A 13,383-nucleotide genomic window follows, 5' to 3' on the forward strand; every position below is an offset into this window, starting at 1 on the left:
CCGGACGTGCCCATCTACGGCGCGCTGATCAACTACCTGTGCGGCGCGGGGCGGGCGGCGGAGGCGTACGCGGTGCTGGTGGAGATGCAGGTGGAGGGAGGGTGCGAGCCCAACGCCGCGGCGTACCGCATGATGGCGGACGGCGCGTGCCGGGCGGGGGACTTCGAGATGGCGTCGCGGGTGGTGACGGCGATGCTGGCCAGCGGGCACTCCCCGCGCGAGGAGACCTTCAGGTGGCTGATGAATGGCCTGTGCGGCATGGGGAAGGTGGAGGCGGCGTGCTCGGTGGTGGAGGAGATGGCGAGGAGGAAGATGGAGCTGGACGGGAATGGCTGGAAGGCCTTGGTCGAAGCTACCATAGTACCAGCCAAACCAGAACAACAACTCGACCCGGTCCAATTCAACTCGACCCAAGCCATGACCCTGTGAACCGGGTTTAGACCCTTATCATCATGTTCATGAAGACAGATGGAGGATGATACTTCCATTAAAGTCAGGAGAGACAAGTTCCATACAGATTGGACACTCAAATCTTCACACACACCTGAAAAGAGATTTGCAAACAATGCTGGCATACCTCTTAATATCCTAGGGAGTTGCAAACAATGTTGGCATACCTCGGCAAGCTGAAGCTTGTTTGTTTGGCCGGCAATGTTTTCGCACCCCCTGCTTCATCCATGCTGGTTTCAAGGCCACAGACATGGCAAAGCTCTTCCAGCTCTGACTCCTAATTAGCTACTTACTGGTTAATGCTAGATTTATTTAAGCATCACATTATTTCCTTGATAACTCATTCGACAGGTGAAGAAACCACATGTTACCTTGATTCTAAGAACATCAGACAAATGCTTCAATGGGTAAGGCTGAAGCTTGTATCCGCTGTAGTTGACATACGATATTGCTTGTGCGCGGATCTGCAATAGGAGAAACTACAGCATTCAGCATGGATTAACAATGGGAAGTTTTTCTTCATTGCTAAGTTTATCCACACCTCATCAGAAGTATTACTAGTGTAAAGCGATTCAACTATCTGCTAGAGATCGTAAACATAATGCTAAGATTATACACCTGAGTTTTTGTTGTGTTTCTCAGGAGCAAATGGTCTCTTTATCCCACTAAATAAAATCGGCTATATAGAATCTCTTACAACTCGAGCCAGGTGAATTGAGTGTTCGAGAATACCTCACTGAGAAATGGTTCCACAAGACACAACTGGAGTTCTGATGCTTCAGCTTCTAGACTAGTAAAGAAACGCTTGAAATTGCCCAGTTGAGAGTACCTAATGGACAGTCGACGATGGTAGAAGATTCACCACAAGAAGATGACAAAAATAAGAGGAACCATAAACATTTGATGTCGAGCTAGAGAAAGAATTGAAAGAGTTACCTACCTGATCAATGTCATGGCAAAGCGCATTTCATTTGATTGAAGAATTGAAAGAGTTAGAGTAGTACAAGTCGAGTGGTCATGCATATGAGGAAGAGCAACATTAAATTGGCGACTGTACTACATATCGGTAGAGAAGCTACAAACTGACCATTTTGGGGATCTGCCACCCCCTAGATGGAGAAGCACATAAAATGAATAAAACTCAGCTTCATTTTTGTGCAATGAACTAGATAGAGCTTCGATTAATATCATACAATTGAAAAGGGTTGCAAGGCATTTCATCAGCTGCTCAGTGTTGAGGTAACACAATGAAGCCAAATCAGTCTTCGCAAAACACATTGCGATTTTTTTGTGTGATTCGATGTGAAACTTGATCTGCAAACAGATTTTTGTGGAGAGTAATTAAAACAATCTGCACAATGTTATTGTGCTCAAAGTGGAAAAAAAATTTAGAAGATAAGCAAAGAATGAAACATGAATCCAAGTAAAAAAGATAACACTCCTACCGCAAGTATAAATATCGAAAGCTTAAAATTCATCCACCATGACGCAAAGAATGAAACATGAATCCAAGTAAAAAAGATAACACTCCTACCGTCAGTATAAATATCAAATAACTTAAAATTCACTTGGAAATAACTAATGGCCTTTCATAAAGCTCAATTGAAGGATAAAATTCATGTAGACAACCCCAAATAGTTTGATATGATGAAAACTTATACATGGAAAAATAATTGCTTGATAGAGTGACCTGACAATTTAATGGGTTCAAAGGAAGTTGCCCTTCATTTTGGGCCTCCAAAACAAGTGTTCTCAACTAAAAACAATGGCAAAGAATCATTCAAAAGAGCAGCCAAGAAGGATGTCGTACCATGTCCTCATACATACAAATTGCTTGATCATCAACGATATTCTGTCTAGTGAGATCTTGTCGAACAGACCTTGTTCTATCAAAAACAAAATCATGAACAACTTCAAATGGTTGATCTGATGTGTTGACCAAGTTCATAAGATACTTCAATGTGCTTCTTAACACTGGGAGAGGCCTTATATCTACTTCCCGCAGTTCTGCATTGGACATAGTTCTACAAAACTAATAAAAACCAGTCAAAGCAATCTACAAGAATTGTATTTAAGAATCTATAAGACATAGGAGACACTAGAAGTTTTTGCACTGCCATTTTAAAACCAACTATGCTGCATATTGCCGAATGACACAAGTGAATTTGGCACAGATTATTATTATTAAGAAGCATAGTTACATGTAGAGATTCTGTACACTGCAAGAAAATCCCCAGGTGAAATTACAAACAATATGTAGACGCAAAAGATACTACACACAAGAGAACAATGGGTACAAAGGTACTGACTCTGAGTACCAAAGACTTGATTACATGAGATTCTTTGAAAAGTACAAGATAGGAAACCATATGTGATGATAATCTCTTCAAGTTATGAAGCATGAAAGTAGCATTTGAATTCAATTTGGATTGAATGCTACAGTTCAAAAATCTCTAAGATAAATGTCAAGCTTGCAAATTCTCATGAATTAGGAATAATTTGCGAAGATTCGACATAATATATGTACAAAAAGAAGGAGAACAAATGTATATCTGAGACACATGAAAACAGTATGAAACAATGAATCATGTGATTCCTTTGGGGGGAGGAAGGGGATTGGAAAAATGGGATTAGTGAACTATAACAAAAAGAAGATAATCATTCAAAAAAATTATCACCCATGGTGATTGAGGTAGATTGGATTCAACTACATGAATTCAAACTTGAGCAGCAATCATACACTACACCAAAAAATCTATTAGAATAAAAGGAGGCAACTCAATAGTTTTCTGGTAGATACTCGAGGTACACATCATGAACAAACAACGTTGCATTGTCTCCTTCACATACATTGCCATGCAAATGTATGCTACCATGCAGAACTCATAGTATTTGGAAGCAAAAACATATGAACTGCCCCATCTCTCCACCTCTATAAAACATTACAAAAACCACTTTTCAGATTACTATCCTGCTACAGATTCTTCCCTCTTGTCTTTATAATTTTTTTTAACTCTGATAAATTGTCTTCCACTATCAACAGCCTCACAGTGATATTTCAGCACAGGAATCAAATTTTGAGACTAAAAAATTGAAATTGAATTTTTTTTTCCGATTCCCAACAATCTTAAGTTTTGACATCAACAGAACCACAAGAGAAACCTATCGACCCTCAGTATTTACCTTCTTCACGGCAAGTTTCGGAGAAGTTCTTGAAGGATCCCCGTGTAACCTCTCGAACACAGATAGATCTCTGAGCCGCTCGCGTTGCTGTCTCTCCTTCGCTGCAATCGCGACAAGCTTAAAAACACGCGAGAAGCAGGAGAGGAGAGAAAAGGTCAAAAAAGACAAGCCGAGATAACTCGGAACAGTTCGTACCAGGGCACATATCGGGGCAGGTGCCGACCAAGTAGGAAAAAATCGGCGAGCCGGTCTCCTCATCCTCGTCGAGTTTGGGATTGCGCCTTTCGTGGATCGAACTGGTAGAAACGCGTTTGGCTTCCTCGCGAGGATGCAACCTGACGGAACTGGATGACGAAGGAGAGGGATTTGGCGCTTTCCTTGGCCGAAACCCTAATTTCTTGGCTCTGTTGCTTTCCCTCTCCATGATAGCTCAGAATCGAAATCGGAGGGCGTTTCGCAGGCACGACGACGATCGCAAACGAAGGGGAAATCTTTATTTTCCCCCTCGTAATTTTTTTTCTTGAAAAAAACCTCACCGAATATGAATATTTCTAAAATTCCTCAGTAATTTTCAAACTTTTGTCGTTTATTAATTCATTTAGGCAAAAATAAATAAATAAATAAAACACTTTTTATCATATCGTCCAAAGAACAAAAGATCATTCATAATTTAATTCCTAAAAATATCCCTTTATACTCCATCTTAAAATAATTTTAAATAAAATTATATCATTTTAAATCGTTTTGATCAAAATTGCTCTCATTGAAAGAATTTTGATTAAATTATAGTATTTTAGAATAATTTTTAGATAATTTTAATTAAAACTACTCTGAAATAATATAATTTTAATTAAAATTAATCAAAATTACTCTACCTTAAGAATCTACTATTCTAAAGTCACAAACAATTTTAATTAAAAGTTTATCATCTTGAGGTATTTTTGATAAAGTTGCACTACCTAAGAGTATAGTTTTGACTAAAGTTATATGAGGTTAGAGAATATTGATCAAGTTACTTTCATATGGAGCACTAAAGAATATTTTAATTATGGACCTACGAGTAAGTAATGGTGCAAGAATTACTGTTATAGCTCTAGAACAATACTTCTTATCTTTGCTTATTCAATTTGTTTTAGAACTAGAGGAGTGCTATTTTGTATCTGCTTTAACTAAGAACATTATTTCTATTTCTTGTTTGAATAAAAAAAGTTTTTCATTTGTAATAAAAGACAAATATTGTTATATACTTTTAAATGATATGTTCTATTGTAGTGCACCTCTGATGAATAGACTCTATGTTCTAGACTTCAAAAACTCAGTTCAATTTATAACATAAATACTAAACGGTTCAAACTTAATGATTTATCAAAATCAAAATGGATCTTCCTACTTCCTTCTAGGGATTTACTCTAGAAACGGTTATTTTCACACTTAACCAAGTTTCATTTAAAGTCGTCATAAAGATACCATATATGATACGAACTGGGAAGAGTCACAAGATGTCTTTTATGAAGATTTGAGGTTGTGAGACTTACGTTCGACATCAAGTCTCAAATAAACTAGGATCTAAATCTAATAAGTGATATTTTGTAGGATATCCCAAAGAAATGAAGGGATATTACTTTTACAATCCCATACAAGGCAAAATATTTGTCGCTAGAAATAACATTTTTCTAGAATGAGAGTTTCTTTATAGAAGAACTAGTGGAAGTAAAATCCATCTTGAAAATTTCAAAATGAAGGAAATAGTACTGAGACCTTGATGGAAATTGAACAAGCACCATCAAATGTTGTGGATCATGAGTTTGTTACACAAAAAGTTGTAGAGCAATAACATATTCAAGTAGACCATGTTCTACGCAAATCTGATAGGATACGTCGTCAACATGAAAGATATTCATTTCTCTTGTCTAACCATGATGATGTTATGCTTGTTGATTTGAACAAGCCTATATTTTATCAGAAAACTATGATGAGCCCAGATTCCGAGAAATAATTAGAGGTCATGAGATCTGAAATGAAATTCATGTATACTAATCGAGTATGAACTTTGGTTGATCCACCTGAAGGGATCAAACCCAATGGGTGTAAATGGGTTTTTAAGAGAAAGACTGACATAGATGATCTTATGCATACCTATAAAGAGTGACTGATAATCAAAGGGTTCAAGTAGATTCATGGCATAGACTATAATGAAATCTTTTCATCAATTACGACGCTTAAGTTTATTCGGATCATATTTACTATTACAGCTTACCATGATTATGAGATCTGACAGATGGATGCCAAAATCGCATTTCTGAATGAAAATCTATCGAGGATGTGTACATGATATAACCTGAGGGTTTTGTAGATCCGAAAAATACTGAAAAGGTATATAAGTTACAAATGTCCATTTATGAGTTAAAATAAGTTTCTCAAAATTGGAATCTTCGATTCGATGATGCAATCAAAGCGTTTGATTTCATCAAGAATGAAGATGAACATTGTGTCAAAATACAAGCGGATTAGTGGGAGCACAATTGTCTTCCTGATCTTGTATGTAGATGACATACTCCTCATTGGAAATGATATCCCTTTACTACAGTCTGTGAAGACATGGCTTGAGAATTATTTCTCAATGAAAGACTTAGGTGAAGCAACCTATATTTTAAGCATCAAGATCTATAAAGATAAATCTAACAAATTGCTTGACGTAAGTCAGAGTACATATATTGACAAGATGTTTAATCATTTTGTTATGCAAAATTTCAAGAAGGGATTTCTGCCAATGTCACATGGTGTGAATCTTTCAAAAACTCAATGTCTCTCTTCTAAGGAGGAGAGTGATCACATAGATTAGATTCTTTATACATCTGCTATAGGATCTATCGTGTACGTCATGCTTTATACTCGCCCTGATGTCTCGTATGCATTGAGCATGACGAGCAGATACTAGTCAAATCCAGATAAAAGTCATTGGACAGTTGTTAAAAATATTCTTAAGTACTTACGAAGGACAAAAGAATATTTCTTAATATTTGAAGGCGATGAGGAGCTCGCTGCAAAGAGTTACAGTGATGCAAGCTTCCAAACAGTCAAGGTATGTATTTTGCTTGAATGGTGATATTGTGAGCTAAAAGAGTTCGAAGCAAGACACAGTCGTAGATTCTACAACAGAAGTCGAATATATTGCTGCCTTTGATGCAGCAAAAAAAGTTGTTTGGATTCAGAAGTTCATTGCAGAACTTGGTGTAGTTCCTAACATGACAAACCTAATAGACCTTTACTGTGATAACAACGGGACTATTGCATAGGCTAAGGAATCATGCTCTCATCAACAATCTAAACACATTTTACGGCAATTTCATCTCATTTGAGAGGTTTTTGATAGAGAAGATGTAAGGATATATAGAGTATTAACTAATACTAACATCACGGATACTTTGATCAAGACTTTGTCAATTCTCTTGAAAGATCTATTGATATATAATTAAGAGAATAAATCATAATTTTAAAGTCATTTTGAGGTTTAATTAAAAGATCTAGAGTTGATGAAGGCTTGTACTTCATTATTCACCAATGGTTGTACAAAATTAGAGGTATTAGATTGTAGTTGACCTTTGGGCGTTTCAATCTGATCATGACAAAGGAGAGGACTCGAACAATTTGAATATGATTAGAGTGATGGCGGCGCCTCGGTTTAAACTTTAATTAGAGCTGTTAATTATGATTAGAATAATGAAGTTAGATTTTTTTTAATTCTATTTATGGAAAAGGGGAATCTAGTGCCAACAGATCACATTATCTTGTTGATTTAAATGGAAAAGACATCCACGTGGACAAATCATTTGAAAATCCTAATTACATATATAAATCCTTTTTTGTGTGTGTGATTTAATGAACGAATTGTTAGGTTTCCCTAATTCTAGTTCTCTTTACTTCATAAAAAAGTTTAATCAAATTGTGATTTAAATTGTTTATAAAGTTTAATTAATCTTAATTTTTTTAAAACAACAAAAGTTAAAATATATAATTTTAAAGTGACATAATTTATTTATAACACTAATTATGAAACAATCAAATTATATATATTTTATATTTTCTTGAAGAAAGATAATTAAATACTTCTCGTGGATCATGTATAGAGAGAAAAAAATTCTTTTAGATGAGATTTCAATTCTAACTACGGTTTCATCACAACACATGAAATCTATTACGGTCAAACTTCATTAGATCAAATGATACTTACGCTTTTGATTTATTCAAAAAATCTAAGTATATTTTATAGATTCATGAAATAATTGTTAAAAAAAACTTTTTTTTCAGATAAAAAAAGTGAAACAATCAATCTATTAATACAAAAAGATCAAAGAGAATATTGCAATCTTAATTTCACACATAAAATGGGGATAAAAACACTTTCAATCTCACAACAACTTAACATTGTGATGTTAAAGTTTTCATTAAACACACCAAACGTTAAATAATTAAAATTTTGAATTAAACACATTAATTGATCAACAAGACCTTATTACTTGTAATTAAGCGTCGCATCGCATCATATCAACCGGAGGTAGTTAAAACCGTTGGACTCCCACCGTCGTCATGGACAGCAATCTGTTGCTTCCTTCCGGAGCGCCGGGTGGGCAAAGAGCAGGTACCCGACGGCGTGGCCAGCGATGGTGACGATGAAGACGCCGCCGTTGAAGACATGACGGCGAGCATGAGGAGATAGGCAGTGCCGACGCGGAGGTTGTGGAGCGGTGGAGGACGGTGTGTCGAGCCCTGCCGTGCCGCCGCGCTGACTCTGCCTCCGGCGGCAAGTGGAATAAGCGGAGGGTGCCAAGCCACTCAACGAGGAGGCCGAGGAGGAAGAGGAAGACGGAGCGAGTGCGAGGGCGCACATGCCACCGCGAGTGCCGGGCCAGCCAGGCGGCGAACAGGATCTCCAAGTTCTTCCCCCAAAAGAAGGTCATGGCCGTGTAGTGCTTCGTGGTGCTGTTCATGCTCATCCCGCCATCGCCCATTCCGCCTCCACCGTGATCCATGGACTCCGGTGAGTTCCGAGCGATCGAGGGAGGAAGAACGTTTAGAGTTGTAGTAGTTAAATTGCACTGGCGGCTGAAGAGGAAAACAGAGGAAGCCAAGAGATTGGATGAGCACACTACGTCCTGATGGTTTGCTTTTATGAGTACAATTTTCTTTTAATGCAGTACAATGAAATATATACACTGTGCGCTGTGCTGCAGTAGTTTGATCAAGTCAAACTAATGTGACCAATATAATATAATGGCATACCAGAGCTCATCATATTTTAGATTTTAAATTCAAACTGAACATAATTTAAAAACAAGTGTACCAGAGCTCATCATATTTTACAAATTCAAATAAATAAAACAAGTTTCTAGCAAGTTCATAAATAAAACAAAAAGATAGACCATAAACTTACATAATTTGAGACTGAGCAGTTCTTTGTGATCATAACACTGATCAGAACAAGATGATCAGACAATGTGGATCATCTGGTTATAACTGTGAATACAACAAACTTAGAGCATTAGGGCATTGACTTACATATACAAGTATCAGAATATCAACAAGCATGCCCTTTGATAATGTGAGAACACATCATGGAATAAATAGTTCCTTTATAACACAATAGTCCCCTTTATCCCTTTGCAAGAATAACATCGACATACACATGTATACCAAGGGGACTGAAGCAGAGAACAAGATCAAAAATTGGACAGCAGCGCAAATGTTGAAAGTAATAGTTTAGGTTCAGGTTGGGTAGAGTTTTAACCTCTATGTACAGATAAGTTGGCGTCGAAGATATCGCTTCAAAACTCAGTAGCAAAAAGTGCGGGTGTTGGAGAAATGACAATATCGCCATATGCCTCTTCTTGTTGTATATCTACAAACCCACAAGTCTTTAAAACCTACAGACAGAGATTTCAGAATAAGCACAAAGATGAAAAGAGGATATGGAACACATTGATCATATCTGAACTGATCTAAGGATGTTCATTTTTTTTGTTTGTAATGAATTTGAATACTATAATGAAGTATGGTCCGTATATGAAACCACCACTAGTTATTGCAATCAGAACCATGATGAATAAGAGTATATGAAACCCACACTAAACGATATCACTAATATACACTTTCACTTGTTGGATGTCCATAAATAGATGGAAAGATAGCAAGTTATGTGGTCAATGAATCCACTGAATTATGTGAGAATGGATCTGTGTTTGAACAACAATGACTAGTTTTATTTTCCAATGAAACAATGTCCAACTATTAAATGCACTGAAGGTAGAAATTTATACTTTAAGCACTTCTTATAGGTAAAACAAGTAGAAACCACATTAAAAACAAAGATATAGAAAAAGAATACTTATCGCTTGAAAGAAAAACTGATATTTGGGATATACTGATCCAAAGATCTCTTCTTAAGGAATTACATCCTATGCGCTCTCTATAAAAACCTAACCTTGTCAATCAGGAGACGATACTAGATTGTTTTTGCCTATGTGATATTTGAAAGAGAATGTTTTAGAAGGTAACATTAACTATGAGAATAGTTAGTCATCATGGCCTCCTTTAACCCTGGTAACTTCGCCACTAAAAGCTTAAATCTTATACTCTCTAACGGAAGAATTAACAATGTTCTCAAATCATGTTAATCAAAAAAGAAATAAATGTTCTCAGAATATATAATTACCAAACTTTCAAAGAACATTTGCGCGCATCGTCTTCTTGCTTTTCCTTCTAAGATATCATTTAAACTTAAAACTCCATGTTCTTTATCTCGACTCTGAGGTGGTGATTGATTTTTAAGAAATTGTGCCACAGCCCTACACCATGAAGAAATTTTAACAACATAAGCATTGTTTTTCCACTTGTTTTAATAAAGAAAATAAATATAGTATAAATCAAATTTCTCTTACCTAGTCCGTGCCGATAAAGTTCCAGCTTCATTTTCTTTATAACCTGCATGAGGATAACTATTTTAAGATTTGAACTTCTATGTAACAAAGAATGCAAAGGGAAAAAACATACTTATCTTACCTGATGATTGGGTACTTGCATCAAGAAAATCAAAATCCTAAACAAAACCAAATCAAAGATTCAAGACAAGGTATATAGAGGTGCTTATTAGCAACAATCTTAAGAAAAGTAAAACATGGAAAGTAGTGTCACTGATATTCTTCTACAAAGGAACTTACTTCCTCCACGGATAGCAACACACTTGGAATTCTAGGCATGCTATTTTGAAGTGGTTCTTCCTCCAAAGAGAATAAACTAGCTCCAGTTGCATAACTAGTTGCTTCAGTCCTAGTAAAACTTTCAACTGTGGGCAATATCTCTGTATCAAAAGTCTTATCAAAGTCATGAGTTGAACCTGCTATTGTGGTGCTAAAGGGAGTCATATCTACTCCTCCAGAGGGTGATTGTATTGTTTCATTTATAATTGCTCCAGTATGCATATCAAATCGAGGATTCTCAGGTATTAGATTCAATTCATCCTGTTGTTCTGGTTCGATATCAATATGCATATCGAATAGAGAATTCTCAGGTATTGCATTCAGCTTGTCCTGTTGTTCTGGTTCCATATTTCTGTCACTATGTCGCTTAATCTCCCCATCCAAATTATTTTGTTGCTCAGGCTCTTTTTGCAGATCCTTTGAGGTAACATGAGATAATTCATTCGCAAGTTCTGATAAAACTTCCATATGGCTAGAATTGTTGCTGTGAAGAGGAAAGGATCTAGAAAAAACCTCGTGGAGATTACTACACATCCCTGCATATATGTTTGATTCCAACTAGTCATTTTATAACTCAAAATTGAAAAAATGACAAACAAACAAAAAAACTAACCAGATAACAATGGTTCATGAAATACTTGATCATTGAGGCGGTTGCTATGGTACTTATAAAGATCTAGCACTGAACATGGAAGCTTCCTCCGCTTGCAAACTAATTTAGTAGTGTCTTCAAGTTGTTTTTTCATGTCTCTAAAAAAACAGATTGTATGATGTATAAAACCAATTTCAATCCATGATGTTCACAAAAAAATAAATAAATCATGTAAGAATATTCTACAACCATTCTATATTAACACTAATGAACAAAAAGCATCATTTTTAAAAACTTCATTTGTAATTGTTAAAGCATATGATTTTATACAAGGTTCAAAGGATTTCATTATATGACTGAAACAATATTATCTCAGTTGTGCCGCTATTCTAACATATGGTGCTGACAACAACTTGGAGGAGGAAAGGGATGAAGAAGAAAAAGAAAAGAATGCAACTATGTACCTAACTCGGGTCGTTGTGTCCCATTTAGAATGGTACAATTTTGACATTGTGTTATATGAACACAAACTAAAAACATAAAATATATTATTTCAATTCATCTTGACATACATTTTAGCATGCCAAAGGGTGCGTTATAGCATGCCAAAGAGTGTCGAATATTGGCATATCGCAAACAACGACCCAGATGATTTTCAAAATTTAAAGGTCCAAACTAAATTATTGAAACTTAGAAAATAACAAGAAAAATTGCCAATCAAGGTTCATGTCAAAAATCATGAATTTGTGAATATAAATTGTATTAAATCATGAATCATGCAACTCTCTAAACTCATATTTTGACAACTCAATCAATATGATACCTTGCAACCACAGTTTTTAATAAAGAAATAGGAAAATTACAATGATTGAATATGATTAAAGAATTATACTATAAGCAGCAATATTTTAACCCTAAAATATTGTGGAATCTATTTTTTGGTAAGTGTGTGTTAACATTAATTGTTTGGGTTTTTTATATTGTTCCATGAATTATTGCTAATGTGGTTTCTGACAAATCAGTCTGATCAACTCATATTAGACTGATTCTTGATCCAGTCTGATTGAAGCACACAATATGTCATATCTGTGACTTAAATTGGATCAAATTGTGCAATTTGAATAAAATAATATATGAACTTGATAACAGTAATAACAAGTTTTACAAAGGTTTTATTTCATAAGATATTTGACTGATGTCTAGAGAGATAGAATCTGGCTTATAAATTAGTAATGCTTATATTTGTGAATTTTAACATTCCATGTGCTTTAAATAATTCAGTAATTCTTTCATCCATTATCAAAATCTTATGGAGATTGATATAGCTAAAAGGTGAAAATCCAAATGTAATAACAAGAATAATGAAAAGAATACTTGAAATATTAAAAATTGTGACAACATAAATACCTTCAAAAATTGGAATCTAGAAGGAAAAATTAAAGAAAATTAGTCTTTGTAGTGTAATTTCATGCAACATGATCCTCATATTAAAGAGAAAAGAAAACATCTTAATTTATAATTTTTAGTAGAAGGAATTACAAAATCCACAAAGTTAACTCTCATGCAGCATTGCCCTCATGGGAAATTTGTTTATAAAGTGACAATGATAAAGTTAGATTAGTTAGTTGATACAACAGATCAAACCACAAAAGTTCTTCTATAAACAAATTTAGTGATACTTACGCATTTGTCAACACAATTTTCTCATCATATGAATGCTTTTTCATTCTTCTCTTTCGTTTCTGTTCTCTGACAGGAGGTGAAGGTTGAAGCTCCAACTCCAAGTGAGGCAAGGCTTGACCTACCAAACAACCAACAAACAAAAAGAATAAGACGAATCACAAACAATATTATTGTACATAGATGAAAATGATTGATTGTTAAGTTGATCAACCCTGAAACAAT

General features: G+C 35.5%; 1 protein-coding gene and 2 pseudogenes across 1 annotated transcript in view; all 3 read right to left on the reverse strand.

Moving 5' to 3' along the window:
- Window positions 1–4,071, reverse strand: part of LOC141823878 (SAC3 family protein C-like) — a 4,903-nt pseudogene extending 832 nt beyond the window's left edge.
- Window positions 4,072–8,218: 4,147 nt separating this feature from the next.
- LOC141822792 (copper transporter 1-like) lies at window positions 8,219–8,663 on the reverse strand (annotated as a pseudogene).
- A 770-nt stretch (window positions 8,664–9,433) lies between these two features.
- LOC141823879 (sister chromatid cohesion 1 protein 3-like) overlaps window positions 9,434–13,383 on the reverse strand; it is a 14,133-nt gene continuing 10,183 nt past the window's right edge. Inside the window, exons 5-11 of the mRNA XM_074711080.1 lie at window positions 13,162–13,279; window positions 11,500–11,636; window positions 10,848–11,422; window positions 10,690–10,726; window positions 10,569–10,611; window positions 10,343–10,475; window positions 9,434–9,554 (exon numbers count right to left, since the gene is read on the reverse strand). Of these exons, the coding sequence (XP_074567181.1) occupies window positions 9,456–9,554; window positions 10,343–10,475; window positions 10,569–10,611; window positions 10,690–10,726; window positions 10,848–11,422; window positions 11,500–11,636; window positions 13,162–13,279 (1,142 nt within the window). The 3' untranslated portion in view covers window positions 9,434–9,455. The remainder of the gene's footprint in view (window positions 9,555–10,342; window positions 10,476–10,568; window positions 10,612–10,689; window positions 10,727–10,847; window positions 11,423–11,499; window positions 11,637–13,161; window positions 13,280–13,383) is intronic.

This window comes from Curcuma longa, chromosome 3, assembly GCF_044706935.1.
Source record: "Curcuma longa cultivar G26 ecotype Majalengka, Jawa Barat chromosome 3, ITB_CL_G26_1.1, whole genome shotgun sequence".
Taxonomy (NCBI): Eukaryota; Viridiplantae; Streptophyta; class Magnoliopsida; order Zingiberales; family Zingiberaceae; genus Curcuma; species Curcuma longa.